This window comes from Eschrichtius robustus, chromosome 7, assembly GCF_028021215.1.
Source record: "Eschrichtius robustus isolate mEscRob2 chromosome 7, mEscRob2.pri, whole genome shotgun sequence".
NCBI classification, from domain to species: Eukaryota; Metazoa; Chordata; class Mammalia; order Artiodactyla; family Eschrichtiidae; genus Eschrichtius; species Eschrichtius robustus.
In genome coordinates this window covers 72884664-72911587 of record NC_090830.1, presented here as the reverse complement: position 1 = coordinate 72911587, position 26924 = coordinate 72884664, and the positions used below count along the sequence as shown (strand labels likewise).

Sequence of the window (26924 nt, the reverse complement as noted above, 5' to 3'; positions counted from 1 at the left end):
ACAAATGACAGTACAGAGGTATCGATCTCTTCAACCTGCTACATGGGAGTCATCACTCCCTTTTACCTAGTGAAATCCAGCTAACAAGATATCATAACAAAAGAATTTCACATCATGAAAAATAAAATGAAAAGCAATTTCTAGAGCTGTGTTGTTCAATATACTAGCCATTTGCCAGATGTAGCTATTTGAATTTAAAATGAAGCCAATCACAATTAAATAAAATTAAAAATTCAGTTCCTCAGTTGTGCTAGCCACATTTTAAGTGTTTAATAGCTATATGTAGCAGGTGGCTACTGTACTGGCCATTGTAGATACAGAAAATTTTCATCATCACAAAAAGTTGTTTTGGACAGCACTCTAGAGTGTACTTTGGAGTGAATACAGTTTTATCCCAATTTCTTATCAAGACTGCAGGCTTTATGGAGAATCCAAAATGATAATTTTGGTTATCTTATAGGTTAATACATTCTAAATATAGATTTTCAAACACAATGACTCAAGCAAATTATTTTTTTCCCTAGCCACAGTTAACTAGAAAATTATTTAGAAATATTTGAGTTAATGTCTATTTAACTACATATTCAACTTGAGGCAAAAAGGCCAATTCTTAACTTTTTTCATGCCAAGACATCTTTAATTGTTGTAATTTTAAAATATTCAGAATATTATCTCCACAATTTTAAAATAATGCTGCTCTAGAGAACATGAGAAAGGAGTTAGGGACCACATCAAGAGCATCTGGAGGATGCTGTTATTGAGAAATTGTTACCACCTAGCAGTCATGCTTTCACTCCTCTTTTTTCAAGGGATTTTAGGGCAGACATGACTTTTAGAGTCTTACAGTTACTTGGTATGACTGTGCCACATTGGCTACTCTTTTTTCTGTGCTCTACTATGCACAGTCCACTCATGAATCTAGAGCTTGTACTTAACCTGTTATTTCTCCCAAAGGATATAATTATAGACAGAAGTGGAAGGTGGAATCAAATAGAGCACAAATGGGATTATTTATTTTTTTCAGTTGCCCCCTCTGTACATTTTCTCTCCTTTGTTGATGAATTGCTTTCTGGGAGAACTCCACAGACGTAACAGCTGGCATAAACCTTGGACATGGTAGGAACTATTCAAACGTTTGTTTCAATTTTACAGGTTTGTATTCAATTAGGTATGCAATCAGTTTGGACCTAGAAGGTAGGACACACATGACATTACTGAGACAATTAAGAAGAATTAACACTACTTAAAAATTTTGGAGCATCTGTAATATTTTTAGTGACATTATTGTATATAAAAATTATCTGTATTGTCTGTATGTTCAATGTAGACAAAATAAGGTAATCATCATTGCTTACATATTTTTAGGACCTTCTTTTTATGCATGGTTTAAAAACAGACTATGAGTAGAGATAAAACAAACATGTAAACACGTATTTCCAAACAGATAATCAATAACAAAGACTTAACTTGCTCCTTCATTAAAATGTGTTGCTTTAGTCAGCAATATTCTGTTAAGAATATATACTAAGAGATTGGTTCAAGATGGTGGAGTAGAAGGACGTGTGCTCACGGCCTTTTGCGAGAACACTGGAATCACAACTAACTGCTGAACAGTCATCGACAGGAAGACACTAGAACTCACAAGAAAGATACCCCACATCCAAAGACAAAGGAGAAGCTGCATTGAGACGGTAGGAGGGGCGCAGTCACAATAAAATCAAATCCGAATACCGCTGGGGGGGTAACTCACAAACTGGAGAACAGTTATACCACAGATGTCCATCCACTGGAGTGAAGGTTCTGAGCCCCACGTCAGGCTTCCCAACCTGGGGATCTGGCAGTGGGAGGAGGAATTCCCAGAGAATAAGACTTTGAAGGCTAGTGGGATTTAATTGCAGGACTTCGACAGGACTGGGGGAAACAGAGACTCTACTCTTGGAGGGCACACACAAAGTAGTGTGTGCACCAGGACTCAGTGGGAAGGAGCAGTGACCCCATAGGAGACTGAATCAGACCTACCTGCTAGTGTTGGAGGGTCTCCTGCAGAGGCGGGGGGTGGCTGTGCCTCACCGTGAGGACAAGGGCACTGGCAGCAGAAGTTCTGGGAAGTACTCCTTGGCATGAGCCCTCCTAGAGTCCTCCATTAGCCCCACCAAAGGGCCTGTAGGCGACAGTGCTGGGTCACCTCAAGCCAAATGACCAACAGGGAGGGAACTCAGCTCCACCCATCAGCAGACAAGCGAATTAAAGTTTTACTGAGCTCTGCACACCACAGCAATCCCCAGCTCTACCCACCACTAGTCTCTCCCATCAGGAAACTTGCACAAGCCTCTTAGATAGTCTCATCCACCAGAGGGCAGACAGTAGAAGCAAGAACTACAATCCTGAAGCCTGTGGAAGAAAAACCACATTCACAGAAAGATAGACAAAATGAAAAGGCGGAGGACTATGTACCAGATGAAGGAACAAAATAAAACCCCCGAAAAACAACTAAATGAAGTGGAGATAGGCAACCTTCCAGAAAAAGAATTCAGAATAATGATAGTGAAGATGATCCAGGACCTCAGAAAAAGAATGGAGGCAAAGATCGAGAAGATGCAAGAAATGTTTACCAAAGACCTAGAAGAATTAAAAAACAAACAAACAGAGAAGAACAATACAATAACTGAAATGAAAAGTACACTACAAGGAATCAATAGCAGAATAAGTGAGGCAGAAGAACGGATAAGTGACCTGGAAAACAGAATGATGGAATTCACTGCTGAACAACAGAATGAAGAAAATAGAATGAAAAGAAATGAACACAGCCTAAGAGACCTCTGGGACAACAATAAACACACCAACATTCGCATTATAGGGGTCCCAGAAGGAGAAGAGAGAGAGAAAGGACCCAAGAAAATATTTGAAGAGATTATAGTTGAAAACTTCCCTAACATGGGAAAGGAAATAGCCACTGAAGTCTAGGAAGTGCAGAGAGTCCCAGGCAGGTTAAACCCAAGGAGAAACACGCTGAGACACATAGTAATCAAACTGACAATAATTAGAGACAAAGAAAAATTACTGAAGGCAAAAAAGGGAAAAATGACAAATAACATACAAGGGAACTTCCATAAGGTTAACAGCTGATTTCTCAGCAGAAACTCTACAAGCCAGAAGGCAGTGGCATGATATAGTTAAAGTGATAGAACGGAAAAACCTACAACTAAGATTACTCTACCCGGCAAGGATCTCATTCAGATTCGACAGAGAAATCAAAAGCTTTACAGACAAGCAAAAGCTAAGAGAATTCAACACCACCAAGCCAGCTTTACAACAAATGCTAAAGGAACTTCTCTAAGTGGGAAACACAAGAGAAGAAAAAGACCTAAAAAGCAAACCCAAAACAATTAAGAAAATGGTAATAGGAAAATACATATTGATAATTACCTTAAATGTGAATGGACTAAATGCTCCAACCAAAAGACACAGGCTCGCTGAATAGATATAAAAACAAGACCCATATATATGCTGTCTACAAGAGACCCACTTCAGACCTAGGGACTCATACAGACTGAAAGTGAGGGGATGGAAGAAGATATTCCATGCCAATGGAAATCAAAAGAAAGCTGGAGTAGCAATCCTCATATCAGATAAAATAGACTTTAAAATAAAGAATGTTACAAGAGACAAGGAAGGACACTACATAATGATAAAGGGATAAATCCAAGAAGAAGATATAACAATTACAAATATATCCTCATCCAACATAGGAGCACCACAATACATAAGGCAAATGCTAACAGCTATAAAAGAGGAAATCAACAGTAACACAATACTAGTGGGGGACTTTAACACCTCACTTACACCAATGGAAAGATCATCCAGATAGAAAATTAATAAGGAAACACAAGCTTTAAATGACACAATGGATCAGATAGATTTAATTGATATTTATAGGACATTCTATCCGGAAACAGCAGATTACACTTTCTTCTCAAGCGCACATGGAACATTTTCCAGGATAGATCACAGCTTGGGTCACAAATCAAGCCTCGGTAAATTTGAGAACATTGAAATCATATCAAGCATCTTTTCTGACCACAACGCTACTAGATTAGAAATAAATTACAGGTAAAAAAAATGTAAAAAACACAAATACATGGAGAGTAAATAATACATTACTAAATAACCAAGAGATCACTGAAGATATCAAAGAGGACACCAAAAAATACCTAGAGACAAATGACAATGAAAACACGATGATCCAAAACCTGTGGGATGCAGTGAAAGCAGTTGTAAGAGGGAAGTTTATAGCAATACAATCCTACCTCAAGAAACAAGAAAAATCTCAAATAAACAATCTAACCTTACACCTAATGGAACTAGAGAAAGAAGAACAAACAAAACCCAAAGTTAGTAGAAGGAAATAAATCATAAAGATTAGAGCAGAAACAAATGAAATAGAAACAAAGAAAACAATAGCAAAGATAAATAAAACTAAAAGCTGGTTCTTTGAGAAGATAAACAAAATTGATAAATCATTAGCCAGATTCATCAGGAAAAAGAGGGAGAGGACTCAAATTCATAAAATTAGAAAGGAAAAAGAAGTTACAACAGACACCGCAGAAATACAAAGCATCCTAAGAGACTACTACAAGCAGCTCTATGCCAATAAAATGGACAACCAGGAAGAAATGGACTAATTCTTAGAAAGGTATAACCTTCCAAGACTGAACCAGGAAGAAATAGAAAATATGAACAGACCAGTCACATGTACTGAGATTGAAACTGTGATTAAAAATCTTCCAACAAACAAAAATCCAGGACCAGATGGCTTCACAGGTGAATTCTATCAAACGTTTAGAGAAGAGCTAACAGCCATCCTTCTCAAACTCTTCCAAAAAATTGCAGAGGAAGGAACACTCCCAAACTCATTCTATGAGGCCACTATCACCCTGATACCAGAACCAGACAAAGATACCACAAAAAAAGAAAATTATAGACCAATATTACAGATGAATATAGATGCAAAAATCCTCAAAAAAATACTAGCAAACACAATCCAACAACCCATTAAAAGGATCATACACCATGATCAAGTGGGATTTATCCCAGGGATGCAAGGATTCTTCAATATACACCAATCAATCAATGTGATACACCATATTAACAAGTTGAAGAATAAAAATCATATGGTCATCTCAATAGATGCAGAAAAAGCTTTTGACAAAATTCAACACCCAGTTATGATAAAAACTCTCCAGAAAGTGGGCCTAGAGGGAACCTACCTCAATATAATAAAGGCCATATACGACAAACCCACAGCAAACAGCATTCTCAATGGTGAAAAATTGAAACCATTTCCTCTAAGATCAGGAGCAAGAGAAGCATGTCCACTCTCACCACTCTTATTTAACATAGTTTTCGAAGGCCTAGCCATGGCAATCAGAGAAGAAAAAGAAATAAAAGAATACAAATTGGAAAAGAAGAAGTAAAACTGTCACTGCTTGCAGTTGATGTGATACTATACATAGATAATCCTAAAGATGCCACCAGAAAACTACTAGAGCTAATCAATGAATTTGGTAAGTTTGCAGGATGCAAAATTAATGCACAGAAATCACTTGCATTCGTATACACTAATAATGAAAGATCAGAAAGAGAAATTAAGGAAACAATCCCATTCACCATAGAAACAAAAAGAACAAAATACCTAGGAATAAACCCACCTATGAGGTAAAAGACCTGTACTCAGAAAACTATAAGACACTGATTAAAGAAATCAAAGATGACACAGACAGATGGAGAGATATACCATGTTCTGTATTGGAAGAATCAACATTGTGAAAATGACTATAGTACCCAAAGCAATCTACAGATTCAATGCAATCCCTATCAAATTACCAATGGCATCTTGTACAGAAATGTAACAAAAAATCTTAACATTTGTACAGAGACACGAAAGACCCTGAATAGGCAAAGCAATCTTGAGGGAAAAAAATGGAGATAAACCCACACACCTATGGTCAACTAATGTATGACAAAGGAGGCAAAGATATACAATGGAGAAAAGACAGTCTCTTCAATAAGTGGTGCTAGGAAAACTGGACAGCTACATTTAAAAGAATGAAATTAGAACACTCCCTAACACCATACACAAAAATAAACTCAAAATGGATTAAGGACCTAAATGTAAGACCAGACACTATAAAACTCTTAGAGGAAAACATAGGAAGAACACTCTTTGACATAAATCACAGCAAGATGTTTATTGACCCACCTCCTAGAGTATTGGAAATAAAATAAAAAATAAACAAATGGGACCTAATGAAACTTAAAAGCTTTTGCACAGCAAAGGAAAGTATAAACAAGACGAAAAGACAGCTCTCAGAATGGGAGAAAATATTTGCAAATGAATCAATGGACAAAGGATTAATCTCCAAAATATATAAACAGTGCATACAGCTCAATATTAAAAAAACAAAAAGCCCAATCAAAAAATGGGAAGAAGACGTAAATAGACATTTCTCCAAAGAAGACATACAGGTGGCCAAGAGGCACATGAAAAGCTGCTCAACATCACTAATTATTAAAGAAATGCAAATCAAAACTACAATGAGGTATCACCTCACACCACTTAGAATGGGCATCATCAGAAAATCTATAAACAACAAATGCTGGAGAGGGTGTGGAGAAAAGGGAACCCTCTTGCACTGTTGGTGGCAATGTAAATTGATAGAACCACTATGGAGAGCATTATGGAGGTTCCTTAAAAAACTAAAAATAGAATTACCATATGGCCCAGCAATCCCATTACTGGGCATATACCCAGAGAAAACCATAATTCAAAAAGACACATGCACCCCATTGTTTATTGCAACACTATTTACAATAACCAGGACATGGAAACAACTTAAATGTCCACCGACAGATGAATGGATCAAGAAGATGTGGTACATATATACAATGGAATATTACTCAGCCATAAAAAGGAACGAAATTGGGTCACTTGTATAGACGTGGATGGACCTAGAGACTGTCATACAGAGTGAAGTAAGTCAGAAAGAGGAAAACAAATATTGTATATTAACACATATATGTGGAATCTAGAAAAATAGTACAGATGAACCAGTGTGCAGGACAGAAATAGAGACACAGATGTAGAGAAGAAACTTATGGACACCAAGGGGGAAAGCGGGGGGTGGGGGGGGGTGGGGGTGGGTGGGATGAATTGGGAGACTGGGATTGACATGTATACACTGATGTGTATAAAATAGATAGCTAATAAGAACCTGCTGTATAAAATAATAGAAAAATAAAATTAAGAAATGAATATGTTCTAAGATTTATTCAATATTATATTCAATATTACAGTGAACGCGACAGCTTCTTGGAAGTGCTTACATTAAAGTCCTTTTAAACAGAGGTTTTGAAAATAGAAGAATTCTTGAAGTTTATTTTAGTTTTGGTATAACCAGATAAAATCTGAAGCAAACAATCCGTGAGGTGGTGCTGTGCATAGATTGAATTGCTGAACTCTGACAGAAATATGTCTAGGAGAAGAGGTTACTACCTCAGGTGAAATGAATTAGATAATTGAAATTTTTTTATTGGTGTTCTGGTAAAACTACCTTCTTAGTAATCATTGAGCTATTCAAATGTTCTATACCTATAATTTAGAGAAAAAAATTTAAGGGAGTATGTACATATCTAATTTGTTTTATAAGCATGTTGAATGACTTTCTTAAATATTTTCTATTCTTCTGTTTTATTAACTAATATACAACAGAATGTGAGTTATATACATTTTGATTTTATATAGCTGAATATGTAAACTTTGTGTAAGTTACACTCATTTAATAATTTACTAGTAATATTTATTGATAATCTTGCTAATTTATAGTTTATTACTCACATTTTACCTTCTTTTACATTTTTAATATCTGAAGCTTCCATTCTTTAGATTATTTAGGTGGAAACATTAAAATAAGGGATATACCAGACAAAGGAGAGCCTGTGAGTTCTGTCAATAGCATTTTCTGTTGATAATCATAAGGAGAATTTTGTTCCATTTTCATCACTCACTCTGAAGATTGATAATGTAGGTGCTTGAGAAACTTTATTTATGCTATGTGGTTATTATTTCTGCTGCTCCCAACTTGAAGCACTGCATGTGTTTTTGTGAAGAATGTTGGTACTTGATTATAATCATAGCTACATCTCTTTTGATAGGCAATTTCACTTTGGAGAATAGGTGTAAGACTTTTAGTGTTTTGAATGTAAACTGGATCAATCTCATCACAGCATATAGAGTGTGTGAATGAATAGGGTTTATTATATCATGTTTATTAACATACAGAAAACTTTTCCCAACTTGTTGGTTTTATGCTTCAGCTTGTTTAAACGATTTTTTATAACTTCCTACATGTCCTGGTAAGGCATGACCAAAGCCTTGCTCAGGATCTGAAGTGTATTAGAGGATTAATAAATATTTGTGGAATGAATGACTATCTGATACATATCTGTGTGGTATATAGAGAATTCTGTTTTAGCAAGTGTAGCTTCCTTTGTAGCATTCTATTCACTGATCATCAGGAATAGATGGTAGTGCATGTAAAGGTAAAAATAATATTAGCAAGAAACTGAGGTGGGACCTATCCCATCAGTTATTAAAATATGTTATAAAGCTACATTAAATAAAATTTTATATGAAAGGTGCGGGTTTTATTTTCCCCACTTTACAGGGATGAAATAAAGGCTTAGGCAGTTTAAATCACTCTCTCAATGTGAGTGAAAGGCCAAGATTCACACTCAGGTGTTCTGGCTTCTAAGCTGACTGAAAGAGTGCCCTGGTACATGACCTGGTACATGAGGTCATGTCTTTATTTTTTAAAAGACATATATTAACCAAACATATTTGTAATGATGAAACCCAACATAGCAAAATTAAAATCCTTCAAGCTAATTAATGTGAAAACTTAATATCATATTTCATTCTGGTAATTAATGGAAACATTATATTTTTCTATTATGATTCCAAAATAGTTGATTAATATCTAGAATCCAAAATAATAATAAGTGTTTGATTCATAATTGCCATTTTCTTTTTAAAATTTTAAGAATTTTAATTTTTTTAAAATTAGTTTTAAGTTTCAGAAGTAATACACAATTAGGCTATAATCATAAAATTAAAAATTTGACCACCACTCCAATCCGGTTCTTTTCAGAGATAGCAATTGTCATGGCACTGGTATGTTTTCTTAAACTTTTTCCTAGGCTCCGAAATACTTATATGTACTCAGAGAAAATCTCAAGTATTATAGTGTGCTTGTTTTTTTAATATATATGATGTCGCTGCACATACCATTCTGCAACTTTTTTTATTCTACAATGTATTCTGGAAATCTTTCCAACTTATTTTGTATAGATTCACCTTACATTGTTCACTTCCAAATACATGAGAGCCAGGATCTCAGTCTTCTCAAAAGTTAACGTTTCTGTGTTTCTCAAGGCTACAGGATTTTCTTTCACCGTAACTCATATTGAATAAAATAACTCTTACATTGTAGTTCTTTCCTGAAAGATAGGCTTTAGTGGGCAAAGAAAAAAATGATCAGCAATGATGATTTAAACTACAGCTACTCCAGTAAAAGATTTAGTACATTTTAAGTTATTCCCTGTATCATTATTTGGGTTGGTTATCACACTCTCAGTCCTGGGTCATATACATCTTTTATATTTTAAAATACCTATGAGTATGCATATGATTTTACAACTTTATCATTCTTTCACAGGATCTGATTTTCCTATAGTCCTGTTCTATAGATAAATGTAACATATATTCTCTTTCTGATTGAACAGCCCTTTTCCTTGCCTTTTAGGCAGTTTTCGGTGTCTTTTTAAGTTCAGATTAGATGCTTTAACTATATTATTTTAGGGGTAGAATCTGTCTCTTCCCTTTTGTTTGTTTTCAGGTTTCAGAGTATTCTGCCTCTTGCTTTAAGTTTCACATAATTATAACCCAGGTGCCTGTTCAAGTTGACCTGATAAAATAAGATCTGGATAAGATTAACTCCAAATTTTAAATTCCATGTTCTGTCGAAATCCAAAGCCCTCCCTGAAAATCCTGTGAGTTCTCTGGAACTTACATCTGCTTTGCCTTTAATCATCTTGATTATGCACCAAATTGCCCAGAGGTATGCCTGGTTAATTTATAAACTTTCATATTCTTTTTATTTATACCACGTAGCCACATTGTAGTTATATATTGATATTTATGTGATTATTTGGTTAATATTTGTCAGTACCTCTAGGCTGTGAGCCCTGTGAAGTGGGCAAGGATGCTGTCAATTTTATTACCCGTTCCTACTATCTGGTACATAGTAGGCTCTGAAGATAGACTCAAAATATAAGAAAGGAATAACTGAAGAAGGCTTGAGATAAGAGCACAGAAAGAGAAGTTAGCCTTGAAAAGAAAGTGGTGGTTGGGGGGTAAAAGAGAGAGAGGGGAAAGGAGAGGGAGAAGGAGAGATCTTCCTTGAAGACAGATGAGAAGAAAAAATGGATGGAAAAGCATATTGAGATAGACGTAAATGGAGAGGTTTCCCAGATGGTCTCATCTCCGTTTCCTAAGAGTAGTAGAAAGTGGGTGGATTGGAGGTTATATAAAATTGAGAATACAGAGGATGATAACAACATAGATAAATTTTCTCATAGCTAATGAGCCAGGATTCAAACCCATGCTAACTGCTCCTAGATCTTGTAATCCTTAAACTATACTGCCTCCTAAAATGCAGCAATCCAATAGAAGATAATGAAGTTAGGACTCTTACTTTTTTGAAAAAATATTTTCTTGTCAGCAATCGAAGTGTTAAGGAGGTAAGTTTATATTGGGCAGAACCTAGAAAAAAGAGAAAATATGTTCTACGTTCATTAGAGTGGGATCCTGAAAATAAAGCATCCTGTTCTTTGTCTTTCATGAAATTAATGCCATGAAAAGATACTGAAAGAGTGTTTCAACACACTGCTATACTAGTTCAGAAGAGATTATTATTTTATTAAGATGAGTTTTGTTTCTTTTTTATAAACTACTTTATTGCAGTATGATTGACATGTAAAAAGCTGGACATGTTTAATGTATACAACTAGATGATTTTGGGAATAAGTATACACTTCTGAAACCATCACCACTATCAAGGCCATAAGAATATCCTTCACCACCCAAAGGTTCCTCTGACTCCCTTTATTATTATTGTTGTTATTATTATTATTAATAGTTTATGGTAAGAACACTTAACATAAGATCTTAGTAAATTTGCATGCAATTATCCAGTTTTACCAGCACCATTTATTAAAGAGATTATACTTTCCCCATTTTGTGTTGTTGGCACCATTGTTGAAGATCCTTGACTGTAGTAAGCATGGGTTTATTTTTGGGCTCTCTCTCCTGTTATGTTGGTCTATGTGGCAGCTTTTATGCCAGTACCATACTGTTTTTATTACCACAGCTTTGTAAAATAGTTTGAAATCAGGAAGTGTGATGCCTCCAGCTTTGTCTTCCTTCCTCAAGACTGTTTTGACTATTGGGGATCTTTTGTAATTCCATATGAATTGTAGGATTGTTTTTTCTACTTCTGTGAACAATGCCTTTGGAATTTTGGTAGGAATTGTATTGAATTGGTAGATTGCTTTGGGTTTTATCGACATTTTAACAATATTAATTCTTCCAATCCATGAACATGGAATATCCTTCTATTTATTTATTTGTTTATTATTTTATTTTATTGTTTAGTTTCTTTAATCAATGCTTTATAGTTGTCAGTATACAGATCTATAATCTCCTTGTTTAAATTATGCCTAAGTATTTACTGAATAATCATTATTAGTATATAGAAATGCAACTGATTTTATATTGTTGATTTTTATCATGCAATTTTACTGAATTTATTATTAGTTCTAACAGTTTTTTGGTGGTATCTTTAGAGTTTTCTATATATAGGATCATGTCATCTGCTGAAAGAGACAATTTTACTTCTTCCTCTCCAATTTGGATGCCTTTTATTTCTGTTTTTTGTCTAATTGCTTTGGCTAGGACTTCCAGTACTATGTTAAATAAAAATGGCAAGAATGGGCATCTTTGTCTTGTTTTGGTCTTAGAGGAAAGGCTTTTAGCTTTTTACTGTTGACTATGATGTTAATGGTGAGCTTGTCATATATGGCCTTTATGGTGATGATATACATTCCTTGTATACCTAATTTTTTGAGAGTTTTTATCATGAAGGATGTTGAATTGTGTCAAATGCTTTTGCAGCACCTACTGAGAAAATATGATTTTTATCCTTCATTCTGTTAATGTGGTATATCACATTTATTGATTTGCATAGGTAGTACCATTCTTGCATCCCAGGGATAAATCCACTTGGATATGCTGTATGAACATTTTAACATACTGTTGATTCAGTTTGCTAGCATTTTGTTGAGGATTTTTCCATCTATTCATCAGGAATGTTGGCCTGTACTTTTCTTTTCTTGAAATATCCAAATCAGGTAGCTTTGGTGTTAGGGTAATGCTGGCCTCAAAATGAGTCTGGAAATGTTCCCTTCTCTTTAAGTTTTTGGAAAAGTGTGAGCAGGATTGATATTAGTTCTTATATATTTGGTAGAATTCACTAGTGAAACATCTGATCTTGGTTTTTTTCTTTGTTGGGAAATTTTAAATTATTGATTCAATCTCGATCTGTCCAGATTTTCTATTACTTCATGATTCAGTCTTGGTAGCCTGTATATTTCTAGGAATTTACACATTTCTTCTAGGTTATCCGATTTATTGCTACATAATTGTTTATCATAGTCTCTTACAATTCTTTGTATTTCTGTGGAGTCAATTGTAGTGTCTCCTGTTTCATTTACATTTATATTTATTTGAGTCTTCTCTCTCTTTTTTTTTTAGTTAGTCTAGCTAAAGGTCTGTCAATTTTGTTTATCTTTTCATGAAACCAACTAATTTTTTGTTGATCTTTTCTATTGTTTTTCTAGTTTCTATTCCATTTATTTGTTTTCATCTTCATTATTTCCTTCCTTTTTTAACTTTGGGCTTAGTCTGTTCTTCTAGTTCTAGTTTCTTGAGGTGTAAAGTTTGGTTGTTTTTTTTAGGTCTTTCTTTTTTTCTTAATGTAGGCATTTATTGCTATTAACTTTTCTCTTAAAACTGCTTTTGCAGCATGTCATAAGTTTTCGTATGTTATGTTTCCATTTTCATTTGTCTCAAGATATTTTAAAATTTTTCTTTGATTTCTTCTTTGATCCATTGGTTGTTCAGGAATGTGTTGTTTAGTTTTAATATATATGTGAATTTTCTAATTTTACACCTATTATTGCTTCCTATTATTATTGCACATATCATGTGGGTGAAAAAGATACTCGATATGATTTCAGTCTTAAATTTAAGACCAGTTTTATGGCTTAACATATGATCTATCCTGCAGAATGTTCTGTGTATACTTGAGAATGTATATTCTGATGCTATCAGATGGCATGCTTTGTATATGTCTATAGTCCATCTGGCCTAATGGTAGCTTAGGTCCAGTGTTTTCTTATTTATTTTCTGTCTGGTTGAACTATCCATTACTGAAAGTGGAGTACTGAAGTTCCCTACTATTATTGTATTTTTGTCTATTTCTCCCTTCAAATTGGTTAATATTTGCTTTATGTATTTAGGTGCCCTGATATTGGGTGCAATATATATTTATAATTGTTATATTCTTTTGACTGACACTTTTACCATCATATAATGTCCTTCTTTGTCTCATGACAGTTTTTTACTTAAAGCCTATTTTGTTTGATATAATTATAGCTACCCCTGCTTTCTTTTGGTTACCATTTTCATGGAATATCTTTTTCCATTCCTTCAATTTCCTTAAAGCTAATGTAAGTATCTTTTGGGCAACATATAGTTGGATTTAGGACTTTTGTTTTTGTTTTTGAATCTAGTCAGCCACTCTATGTCTTATGATTGGAGAATTTAGTACATTTACATTTCAAGTACTTATTGGTAGGTGAGGACTTACTATTGCCATTTTGTTAATTATTTTCTGACTATTTTGTAGTTCTTTTGTTCCTTTATTTCTCTCTTGTTATTTTTCTCTGTGATTTGATGAGTTTTTATGGTTGTATGCTTTGATTACTTAATATTTATCTTTTATGTATCTACCACAGGTTTTTTCTTTATGATTATAATGTGTTTAGCATAACAAATTTTATAGTTATGATAGTCTATTTTGAACGGATAACAACTTAATTTTGATCACATACAAAAACTCTACTTTTATTCCCCCCACATTTTATGTTATTGACATCACCATTACATCTTTTTGTTATGTATCCATTAGGAAAATTTTGTAGCTATAGTTATTTTTAATGTTTTTGTCTTTTAACTATTATATTAGACTCTAAGTGATTTACCCACCATTATTACAATATTATAGTATTCTGAATTTAACTATATATTTACCTTTACCAATGAGTTTTATGCTTTCATATGTTTTCACATTGTTAGTTAGCATCCTTTGCTTCTATTTGAAGATATCTCTTTAGTATCTCTTGTAACACAGGTCTAGTTGTGATGAACTTCCTCAGCTTTTGTTTGTGTCGGAATGTCTTTATCTCTCCTTCATTTCTGAATAGCTTTGCCAGTTATAATATTTTTAGTTGACCCTCTTTTTTTCTTTAAGCACTTTGAGTATATCATCCCACTCTTTCCTGGCCTGCAAGGTTTCTGTCGAGAAATCTGCTCATAGTGTTATGGGGGGCTCCCTAGTGATAGATGAGTTGCTTTTCTCTTGCGGCTTTCAAAATTCACTTTTTGTCTTTGATGTTTGACAGTTTGATTATAATTTGCCTTCATGAAGATGTCTTTATGTTCAATCTTGTTTGGGTTCTCTGTACTTCATGTATCTGGTTATTTATTTCCCTCCCCAATTTGTGAAGTTTTCTGTCATTATTTCTTTAAATAAGATCTTTAACACTTTCTCTTTCTCTGTTCCTTCTATGAATCCAATAATGTGTATATTGGTTTTTTGGATGGTGTCCCTTAAGTGCTGTAGGCTTTATTAATTCTTTTTAATTGTTTTTTCGTTTTGTAACTCTGACTAGATAATTTCAAATGATCTGTCCTTGAGTTTGCTGATCTTTTCTTCTGCATGCTCTAGTCTGTTGTTTAGTCTCTCTAGTGGATTTGTAGTTCATTCATTATATTCTTCAGCTCCAGGATTTCTGTTTGGTTCTTTTTTTATGGTTTCTTTTTCTGAAACTTCTCATTTTACTCATGTATTATTTTCCTGATTTTGTTGAGTTGTCTATCTGTGTTCTTTTTTATCTAACTGAACTTCTTTAAGATGATTATTTTGAATTCTTTTTCAGGCAATTAATAAATCTCCATTTCTTTGGGGTCAGCTACTAGAGTTTATTTTGTTCCTTTGGTAATATCATATTTCTTTGAGTCTTCATGTTCCTTGAAACCTTGTATTCCTGTCTTCACATTTGAAGAAGCAGTCACTTCCTCCAGGTTTTACTGACTAGCTTCAGGGAGAAAGGTCTTCACGAGTCAGCCTTGCCAGAGATATTGGGGGTCTCTTAGATTCTTTCTATGGATGCACTTGCTCCATTCCTCTTGTTTCCTGTGAAGGAGAAGTCTTAGACTCTGTCTTCTCTTGATCCCACAAAGCCAGGCCAGGCGTTGAGAGCCTCCTATTTATTTTCTCTAGGGCAGTGCCCTGAAGTGTTTGTTCAGTGTTGTGCACCTTTTCCCAATCCAGTAGATTCAGCTGGATGACAGTATCTGTGTGCTCTCTGTGGGAGCTCACATGCATTGTCTGCAGGGGAGCATGGAGTGTTGGCTACAGGAGGGGGCTGCATGGAGCACTGGGGGTGCACAGTGGCTAATCATGGGGTCTGCAGGTGGGGGTCCTACTGGGTTCATGGTCAGGGCTCTTATTAGAGTCTGTAATCTAGTTAGTAGGATCTGCTGCTGGTTTTTGATATCTGTATACTGGTTTCTATGAGCTCCTACCCTTTTTCTTTACTCTTTGCTGTCCCCAGATTATTTAGCTATTTCAATCCCCTCAGTGTTGTGGGTGTGGAGAGATGGAAATGGGACTCTTGGACACCTTCCCGCAAGGCTGGGGAGCCAAGTGTTCACTTTGTTTTCGCTTTTCCCAACGGGAGAAGTTGCAGGCCAAGGTGAGTCTCTCTTGGTCTGAGCTGTGTTGCCTTGGGAGAGAGGTGACATGGGTAAAGTGAAACTGTTCTTCTTATCCTCTTCAGTGCTTCTGTTCTTTGATGTTTTTGCTCCACGTGGGTACTGGAACCTCTCAGTTCTTCTCCCAGGGTTTCATAAAGGTATTCTCATTATTGTTATTGTTAAAATCAGTATTTCTTTAGGGGTATGACGTATGGAACTTCCTATTTCATCATCTCACTGATGTCCAGAAGAGATCGTTCTTTATTTCAGTAGGTCTCAAATATCCAGTGATATTTCATAGAACATTAAAGTTATTTAAAAAAACCTCACCTTTTAATTGACTCAATGACAAAGTTAGTGAAAACTTCTGTAGGATATGAATAGGGGGACATTAGATTTAGGCAGAATCAAGAGGCTGCATGTGAGCATCAGATGTCAGAGCAGGCAATGGTTTGAGTTTAGATGAGCTTGAAGAATCTGAGTCTTAAAAGTCAACAAACAAGTAAAAATCCAAAGGCTAGTATAGTTTGGGGAACGGCCGTGGAGAGCAGGAACTGGGGTGAACTTATTCCTACAATAGAGGATGTTTTCTGACATGAAATCACAGCCAGAACACCTAAAATTACTAGCTTCTTCTTGTAATACTTATAGGTGTATAGATTTCAAATTTAATCAACTTTTCCTATCATTACAATGCTGGAAACATGTTAACTGTCCCTATCACATCTACTAATTGCATTTGAGCAATCGAAGAAAAATTCTCTTGCCCTCAGTGTCTCTTCTTAATGATGATGTCACATTGGAGGGACATTTTCAAAAAGATTTTAATTGGTCAATTATTGTTATGAAAATTGGGGTGGAATGTTTGTACTAAATTAGTGAGCCAAAGAAGACATGATAAAAATGGCAAATGAAATAAGGAGGTATATTTAGATGTAAATGAATCCTTGTCTGATGGGCAAGCCCATGGTTGGGATTATCATCTCACCAAAAAAATTATGCATTGGATAAAGAAAATGTTAAATTTGGCATTTGTAAAATTAATTTTCTTTCTTTTTAAAAATTTGTTTCCATCTAAAAGAGAAAAATGGAGATACTCAGTAGAGAAGTAGAAAAATAGGAAGGAAATAGAGGCATGAAAGGAAGAATTCTTCTGAATAATTTAAAGATATTTAACCAATTTTCTATAACATCTATTTCTAGTTTATATTTTATATTATATCATATAATATGTGAACATTACACAGTACTATTTTTTCTTTTTGTATAATTGTTGTAATATTATTTTTCTTTCCATAATGGTTTTCTCTCCCTAACTTGGCCTAGAGCTGTAGCTTTTAAAATTTTATCCTGGCTACTTTAGATCCCCAAATATTTATCATAATACGATATAGTGCAACCATCAGTGTAAGATTATATCTATACACAATATACACACACAATATACATATACCTCTCTCTATATATATGTAAATATATATGATTGTGCACTCTGAAGATCAATGATTTTCAGTGTGTATATTTGTGTGTAAAGACTCACACATGCACACACATTCTGAAGATCACTATATGATTTCATTTTATGTTAAAGGTTCTACAGAGAGCTTTCATTTGATACTAACTAGTTCTCCAATTATGACATTATGCCCAAACCTTGAAAGGCTTTCTCTCTTACTGTATTTTAAGAAAGGATCCTTAGAGCCTCATATTCTCCACCTTTTCTTCAAAGTCTGTAGATTATCTTGATTTCTGTTGCCTGAAGACGTATCTAATGGAAACCTTAAAAATAACATGTCAGATTTCAATGGTGGGAAATGGCTGGAAGTTATAATCAACAGGAAGATGGAATTTTACTTTTAAGATGAATAATTAAAATTTAGAATTCTCTTTGATATGTTAGTATTAAGGTTAATTAGATTGTATGACTTACAGTGAGGCATAACGAAAACAGTATTGAATTAGGTATTATAAGACCTTAATACTTGTTTGAGCGTTACCATTTAATAGCTTAATGACCCTGGGCAAGACAGTCTCAGCCTCACTCACCATCAATTGAAATGTGTGGTTAACAGTATCTTTGCTGCCCACCTCTTTATAGTTTTGTCAAGATGAGATAATATATGTGAAAATATTTTGTAAACAATGAAGTGCTAAATGAAAATGACAATTGTAAAGAACGGTTAATATGTACCAGACACTGTATTAAGCATTCATATCATTCTTACAGCAGTTTTATGAGATAAACAATGTTAATATTCCAGTTTTACACATCTGGAAGGTGAGGCTTACAGTACATAAGACACCTGAGTGAGCTCACACCATTGGTGAATGGGAAGGGCAAGATTTGAATACAGATTTGACTGACACTAGAATCAATGCTCATAATTTCACAGTTTTTGTCACTGCCCTGAATAATAATTGCTTTATAGAATGATACATGAACTGAGTGAGGCAGTAAAAGTACAGTTGTCTTTATCATCACATATGAATTCCAAAAGTGAAAACAAAATACTAATTATTTTTTCCTAAAAATAGAATATCATGGAGTTCTAACCATCTAAATGTATCTTTCCTTTAGAATTTAATTGTCTTGGATCCACTCACAGTGACTGAGGAGGAAACAAGACCATCCCTAGAGAAACGCCTCGAAGCCATTATCAGTGGGGCTGCTCTGTTGGCTGACTCTTCATGCACGAGGGATTTCCATCGGGAGCGAATTATCGCAGAATGCAATGCCATTCGCCAGGCTCTCCAGGACCTGCTTTCAGAGTACATGAACAATGTAGGTAACTGGTTTTCCCCCACCCCGTCCATTGGGTATGTGCTGAGGTTCTTTCGGTGTACAAAATCTGATAAATTACAAATGAGTACCTGATTTTACATGGATTGGCCTTTTGAGTGCATTCTGCGTGGGTTGCTCCCAGAGTGCAGCCAGGAGACAGGAGTTTCTAGGGATGGAATTCAACCAGAAGGTTATTTATACATGATTGTTTTGCTTGAGACAGTATCTAAATACTAGTTGAAGAAGGCAGTCAGGATTGGAGAAAGGAAACTGGAGTCGTACATCAATTTAAAGGATAAAAAGAAGACAAAGAAAAGGGCAATTTGCTCCGGTTATGTTGGTGAATAACAAAGTTAGAATTTAGATGGCATTGGGATAAAGTCAATGCTATAGGGATCGGGGGCCATTTTTGAAGGTGTAATTTGGATCGCTTTTAACCTTTTTCAAATGTGACAATGTCATAGATTTTTTGCAATTTTAGCTATCTCTCAGGAATGTTAGAAACAATGTCTGAATTTAGACAAATGCAAAAATATTTGTTTCAAGGTCCTTTTGATATCATTTCATATATATATATTTATTTATAATATATTCTTTTTGTATATATATCTACATCCATCTATGGAGTATCTATGACTACTCACATTCAAAACTTAGTTGCATTTTTAAAATAAGGAAGACATTGTCAGCTATATATTGATCATGAATATTGACTCCTTAAATAATAGAGGTAAAAAAAAGAAAAATTTATAATGGGAATATTTTGTTCATCTGCTTTATTATGAATGGAATAATTCAAGAGTTATGAGGGTATATTTTGAAAATGATTAGTTACAAAGCATAAGATTTTTTAGGTGTGAGATTGAAGATTTAGGATTTTTCAGTATAAGTAATTTATGTGAATAATTCAAATGTGCTAAAATTAGTGAGTTTTAAGGCTTTTTCAACACATTTGATGTATATCCACACTCTTAATATTTGATGACTTTGGCTTCTGACCAAAAATCTCTTGCCTGTCAAGAAATCAAAGTTGTAAAGCAGATTTTGTTAATAAGAGGAACATATTAGTAATGTCATGTCCTGCTTCTGAAGCTGGAATATCACAATTTTTAGCATATAATATATTTTTAAAGATTTTTAAAGAGAATTCATCAGTTACAAGAAACTCAGTTACAAGAATTCATCAGTTACAAGATAATATTCTGTTGAAATTCCTTCTCCCCTGATCTGTAAACTATTAAAATTAGTAGTTTCATTTTATAGATAAAATATGGTAAAGTTATATATAAGTTTATTTTATCTATAAATTATAAAATTATAGATAAATTTACTTTATTAAATATAGAGAAAGTTATTCTATTCCTTTAAATACAAACATAACAGATACACATGCACACACTCACCACATACATAGGCAGGGATGGCCACGTAATTGTGGAGCCCAGTGCCCAGTGTAAAATGAAAATGTAAGGCCTGTTCAAAACCTGGGAAAAAAAGAAAGTTTTTTTCCTTTTTTTTACAGTCTTGATTGACCCAAGAAAGGTTATTTTTATTTGCTATTTAATGTTTGGTTGTTTGGTTCTCTAGGGTATAGGGATACTTTTAGGAGCACATAGACCCTCACAGATTTCTGTAGCCTTACCCCATAACCCCCACCCATCCTGCCTTGTACCAAGGCCCCCACCAGGAGTGGAGGGTGGCAGCAATTGCTGGGTTGTGGAACAGGTGACTGAGGACCTGTCCCTTAAAGGCACTGGGAGGCAGGACTGCATGTTAAGTCTAGGGCGTATGCTTTATTGCCCCATCAGACTTCACTTATCTACACAAATTCAAAGGTAAAATTGTTAAGACTTTCAAAACTGTGACAGCAGAGCATTAAAAGCCAAACACAGGGCTCCTTTCTGAGCATGCTGCCTTTTGCCCAGTGGCAGGACGCTGAAGTTGCTCTTGTACGTAGTAAACATATACCATCTAAAAATAATGGTGATTTTATGGTTTTCTTCAACTTTGGGTTAAAAACTGTTCATACAAAGGGTGAAGTGATGGGCACATTCTTCCCTGGGTGCAATCATTAAGAAGATGCATTGCCTCTAGAAATTTATAAAAAATAATAAAGCCAACCAGAAGTTGGTCTGCACCAGCAATTCTCAAAGTCAGTGATAATGTTTTTCATAAATTCATTTTTTCTCTAAATCCTAAATAATTGCTATGGTTATTGTTGAGTTTTAATAATATATGTGTATGTATGATTCAAATTAACACACTTTTATGATTATCCTTTGAAAAACATTATATTCTTTATGGATTTAAACAGCGGATTCAGAATAAACAATGATGACAGTGATTGTAAAGACAGAGAACTAGAAATAGAGTTACTTTAATTCTGTTATTTTATGTGATCACTTGGAATTTTAATTTAAATTTTAAAATTATAACAATGAAACAGTGTGAATTGCAGGGGGTAATATTTTTGTTAGGTAAATGTAAATTTCATACATGAAATATTTCATTCAATCTGAATAATAACTTTGAAATTTGTTTTCCTTCTGAAAATTGTCAGTTGCTTTAAAGAACAAATCAGGAAAATAACGATTATCACTGAAGAGTAATTTTGTTATATAGAGGAGGGGGGCATTTAAAAAGTATCTAGGTATCAAATATGCTAAGTAAGCCACTGAAAATATGTATGCACTTTTGTACATTCACTGCTTTTTTTCTTAATGAGGTTTTAATCTGATGTTCAGTTTCATGGCCCATTTGTCAAGTATACAAAACTTATTTATGTTACTAATATCCTTCTGTTAGATATTTTGGTTTAAAAAAGGTAAGTTCTGTGTTAGAAGAGTGAAGTGGAAAGAGACTCTTCCATCTGTAATATCCAAATAATTGAGATCAAAGGTAAGTAGCTTTTTTTGGCTTGTCCAGATAATTATTTTAATTTTAGTTTTTTAAGGGTAGACTTAATTGTAGGAATTCAAATATTTCTCACTTATTTAATTGATTAGATTGCACTACTCTTCATGCTTGATGGAGACTTTCGTCTTCCTTCCTCTCTCCCCCATGTTTCCTCTTCTCTCCTTCCGGCAAAGGAGTACAAACATCCCCTGAAATATCTCTCCCTCATGGCACTTTCCCCTTTATAACTCTCATTCCTGTTGGAATTCCTGTGTTACTTATCTGCCTTCTCCACTGGTCAGAAGCTCTAGGAGAGCGAGGGCTGTGTCCCTGGCCCTGCCACTGAGACTTTCAGGTAGCAGGTGCTCAGTAATTACTATTTGGATACAGGTAAATTGAATTAGCACTTGCTTCTTCTCAGTTTTTAAAATTAAAATGGCAATGTGCCTGAAACAATTAATTTGTAATTACTTATTATATTTATATGATAACTGTGGAGAAAATGTAGGGAGGGTTAATAGTGAGAACAGGAATACAAGAAAGAAAGAGCACAGAGGTGAGAAAGCTTGTTCTGTGGGTGATCTAAGAATATTTATATATTTCTTTTTCCCAGGGCATAATGTTAAGTACTTGTTGAGGAAGGCATTTTTCTTCAGGGAATGAAAGACTTATTGTGTGTGTGGGTAATGTCTGGTGACCTGCCCTCATGTTGGTGTAGAGGTGAGAGCAGGAGGAGTTAAGTTATACAGCGTGGTTCACAGGATCAGAAACCCATTTATATATTAACATTTTATTGATAAGTACAGCCTATTAATAAACAAAAATATGCATTTATATCAGTATGAAAAAGCACTCGAAAAGCAGTATAATAGTTCCTTTTTACATAAAACTGCAGAATTTTAGGCCTAACGTGACTATCTGACCAAGCCAATGAATATTGGAATTAAAAAGCAGGAACCAATCTGGAAAAACGGTGGGGTGGGTGTGTTATCAGAACACATTTCCAGGTTTATTTTTACTCTAGGTTTCTATCACCAATAATGCTTCTCTATAACTGTTTCTTCAGCTTTAACGGAAGGGAAGGCACTTTCCTGAAACTAGCTGAACTCAAAACTTTTTGAGTTTGCTCAAAGATTTTAGGACAGTTCTCATACTGAAGTCCTCAACTTCCTAGTTTAAGGACTGTTGTGTCTCATTTGGTGGGCCTGATTTGCTTTTCAGATTAGTTTGGAGCTTTTGTTATTGACCTATGTTGATCAAGTAAATGCTTAAAGATAATTCAGATGCAGTAAAGATAACCAGGAGAAGTTAAAGTGAAATCAACTCTCATCAGGATCTGTGGATCTTTTATGTGAATGTGACTTCAAGGCTTCAAATTTTGCAAGTTTATTGAGTCCAGAGCAGTTCAGTAGTGGGGAATAAATGCAGTTTATGTTTTTCTCAGGCTCAGTTCACATGACCAGTTTGAGTCTAAATAACTTTACTTCCTTAAACAGATCAGCAAGTCTCAATCATTTTTTGACTGAAGCTCTAGGTTCAATAAGTTCAATGTCTTGTCACGTTAGTAAGAAATTAGCAGGATGTGAGTCCAGATGGGTCTATAACAAATAAAACAGACAACCACCTAACCATATGATCATATATGTTTGCTCTAATATTTTCATTCTAAATATACATATATATTAGTTTAAATATATGTATGTATATATATTTTCTATTGCTGCTGTAACAAATTATCACAAACTTAGTGGTTTAAAAACAACACAATAATTATTTTACAACTGTGTAAGTCAAGAGTCTGACACAAGTCTCAATGGGTTGGAAATGAAAGTGTCAGTAGGGCTGCATTCTTTTCTGGAGACTGTAGGGAGGAATCCATTTCTTTGCCTTTTCCAGTTTCTGGAGGTCACCCGCATTCCTTGGCTCAATGCCTTCTTCCTCCATCTTCAAAGACAGCAGTGTCACATTGTTCTAACCTTGCTTCTGTCCTCACATCTCTTTCTCTGACCACAGTCAGGAAAAGTTTTCCACTTTTTAGGACTCATGTGATTAGATAGGGCCCACCAATATTATTCAGGATAATCATCCCACCTTAATTACTTGTGCAAAGTTCCTTTTGCTATGTAATGTAACAGTCACAGGTTCTGGGAATTTGGATATGGGCATCTTTGGGAGGCTCATGGCCATACACCTAGTACTAGTCTTTCCTAGTCTCTTCTGTGGAATCATTATCAATCTTTACGTTTCAAATCCATTGTACTTAGTATCCTTTACTCACTTTATGTTCTATGCCGGCAGATCACGTCTGTTTTATTTACTGTTTTATTCCCAGTCCTAGGCACAATGCCTGGCATTTTAGAAAAGGCTAAATTGTAAATTATTACATATTGTATATAGCAAGTAATGGAGAAAAAGCTTCTCCAATATTAAATGGAATGGGTTTCAAGCATCTACTAAATTTATATAATAGACTGCCTGTTGTAATAAAAGGTCTTATTTTGCAAAGTATAGGTCTCTTCTAAAAATCGATGTGAATATTCAGCAACAAAATTTTCTCATCACAGTCTGTTCATTTGGATCTACCTCTCGCTATGGTTTGAAACAGGATTTTTATTCATTGAAAAAATATACTCCAGGGAACATTCAGAATCAGAGAAAGTTTAACTTTTGTCTTTTAAAACTTAGAAGCATATTTTTCTAAGATATTTCTGCTGATTTTGTTATGCCTCCAGGATTAGTTAGGTCTAGTCCATCTTCTCTGATGTACAACATAGTTAAGAAATTCTTCATGTAGATGGGGTGGAACAAGGAGGCTCTCTGAAGAAGGAAGGATCTTAGAGGGAAATCAGTTATTTTTAAATGGTGGTTTCTCTATAATTGGTGAAAATAGAGTTGGAGATGGGTGGCCATCACGCTTTAGTACTAAGAATCAGCAGACATGAATTTTTTCTGGGGGTGGGTGGGGGAAATCATGTCGATGTTAACTTTGGATGTGTTGTTAAAGAGAGAGGATCTTCAGGTGATGTAGAATTATTATTGAAGATAACACTCAGCTTGGTATTTTACTATAGGGGGATGTTAGAGGGCTGAAGGAGAGATGGCATTGCTAGAGTAAATGAGTCAGGCCTGGACTGCATGAAAGGACCAATTTGCATTTGTAGACTTCACTTGCCCAATATTATCTTTTGGTGTTTTATGTGAAAGCATATTGTTGGTTCTCATTATAAATTTGTTGAGTGAATAAAAAACAAATGGATTGGCTTTTGTCATTCAGAGACCAATTTCATTTGTATGTCTTAGGTTTAATGCGTTCCCAGTCTTGGGGAATTATAAAGATTCAGTGAAGACAACAAAGAGATGTTATGGGGTTTTTCTTGCATATAAGACCTCCACCTCTCTCTTGAAAATCCATTTTGAAATTAATTTCAGCCTTATTTCTCATGATGTTGGGCTGAAGCAGTTAGGATGATCTATATGCAAATGACTATTCAAATACTAGAGACAGGTTAGAATTAAAATTCTAAAAATGTACAGGCAGCTTCCAAATCTATTTCCTTTTCTCCGTTTCTTTGTTCATTCATTTGTTCCTTCCTTCCTTCATGGACTGCATATTAGAACTGATCCATTATTGGATCAGGTACACTGTATTAGACGCTTTACATTTTTATATTCTTAAATTTATCAGTTACACCATAGTGGTGGCTGATGTTTGAGTGGTTGATTATGTTGGAGACCATGTGTTTTAGTTTATAGATCTGAATTTTACAGCCTCAGTTAATGAAGAAGAGGAGGAAGATAAGTAAATAGTATCCAGTACAGGTTTGTACAATATTAGATATGCCAAAATCAGAGAGATGAACCAAACTCAGATTAGAACATAAGATCGAGAATCTAAAAGAGAATGGATATATGTATATGTATAACTGAGTCACTTTGCTGTACACCTGAAACAAACACAACATTGTAAATCAACTCTACTCCAGTAAAAATTTTTTAAAAAAGAACATGAGATTGAAATCCAAGAACATATAAAGGAATTATCAAAATCAAGGAGACTGGAGACAGATTTTGAAGCTGGGATATAGGAACCAAGAATTCAACAATTAGGGAGCTGAGAGAAATAATAAATGGTGGGGGGTCTGGTTAAATGGGCAAAAATTGGTTTTTTCTTCCTTGCTTTCTTTTCTGTGCCTGTTTTAAGGACTAGATAGTGGGCAGGTATCTAGTCTATGAACTGTTTTGGAAATAAGGTGGTAAAATACTATTGTTTCAGCTGCTTTGGGGTCTAATCTTATTCCTCTCCTAAAGGTTCCTGAGTTCCTTGGAGGATTGATTATTAAATAATTACTCTGAGTCTTTCTTAACAAGCTAAATCTTGCTAATAATGATCACTTTGGGATTTAAAAGGAGCTTATGCAGTGCTCACCAGGGAAAAGGAGGTATCTAGATTCCTCTTTTGAGGGAATGAATCTTTTCACGGATCTCTTATTTGTGATCTAATGTTCTAATTTGTGATCTAATGTTCCAATTTCTCTTAAAAGTCAATCGAGAGAGCCCTACAGAGATGCAGGCTACATGATTACATGATTACTGAATTAATAAGAAAAGCCAAAATAACAAAGGTAGGCAGCTATAATTATTTTTAAAAAGGGGAGGGGTTACTAGCTGGATAGAACCAGAACACAGGAGGAGAAAAAGGTAATTTGTGTAAAATAAAAATAACTAGAAATTAATAGCGGATATCCTAAAGTGGCAAGACAGAGTCTGTGCAGAGAACAATAACAGGTGAAAGTCCGTAAAGGTTATATCCTCTAGGCCAGAGAATCTGAAGGCTGAGAGTCTTTTGTTTTCATCTTTTGCCTTCCAGCAGAGACAGTCATGATTTCTAATATTTGTGGGGCACGTTAGTCATTCACCTTGTGGATTGTTTCAACTGGCCCTTTCCCAAGAAATGGATTCCTTTACCCCCCAGAGTTCAGGCACTGCTCATATAGTTCTCAAAAGTTTCTGCTATGTTTTTTTTTTTTTTAA

The 26924-nt window shown here is 34.7% G+C and overlaps 1 protein-coding gene across 1 annotated transcript in view; it reads left to right on the top strand.

Annotated features, from left to right (window-relative positions):
- The window catches only part of CTNNA3 (catenin alpha 3), a 1637417-nt gene that overhangs the window by 396228 nt on the left and 1214265 nt on the right, over nucleotides 1–26924 (top strand). Inside the window, exon 6 of the mRNA XM_068548855.1 lies at nucleotides 18795–18998. Coding sequence (XP_068404956.1) covers nucleotides 18795–18998 — 204 coding nt within the window. The remainder of the gene's footprint in view (nucleotides 1–18794; nucleotides 18999–26924) is intronic.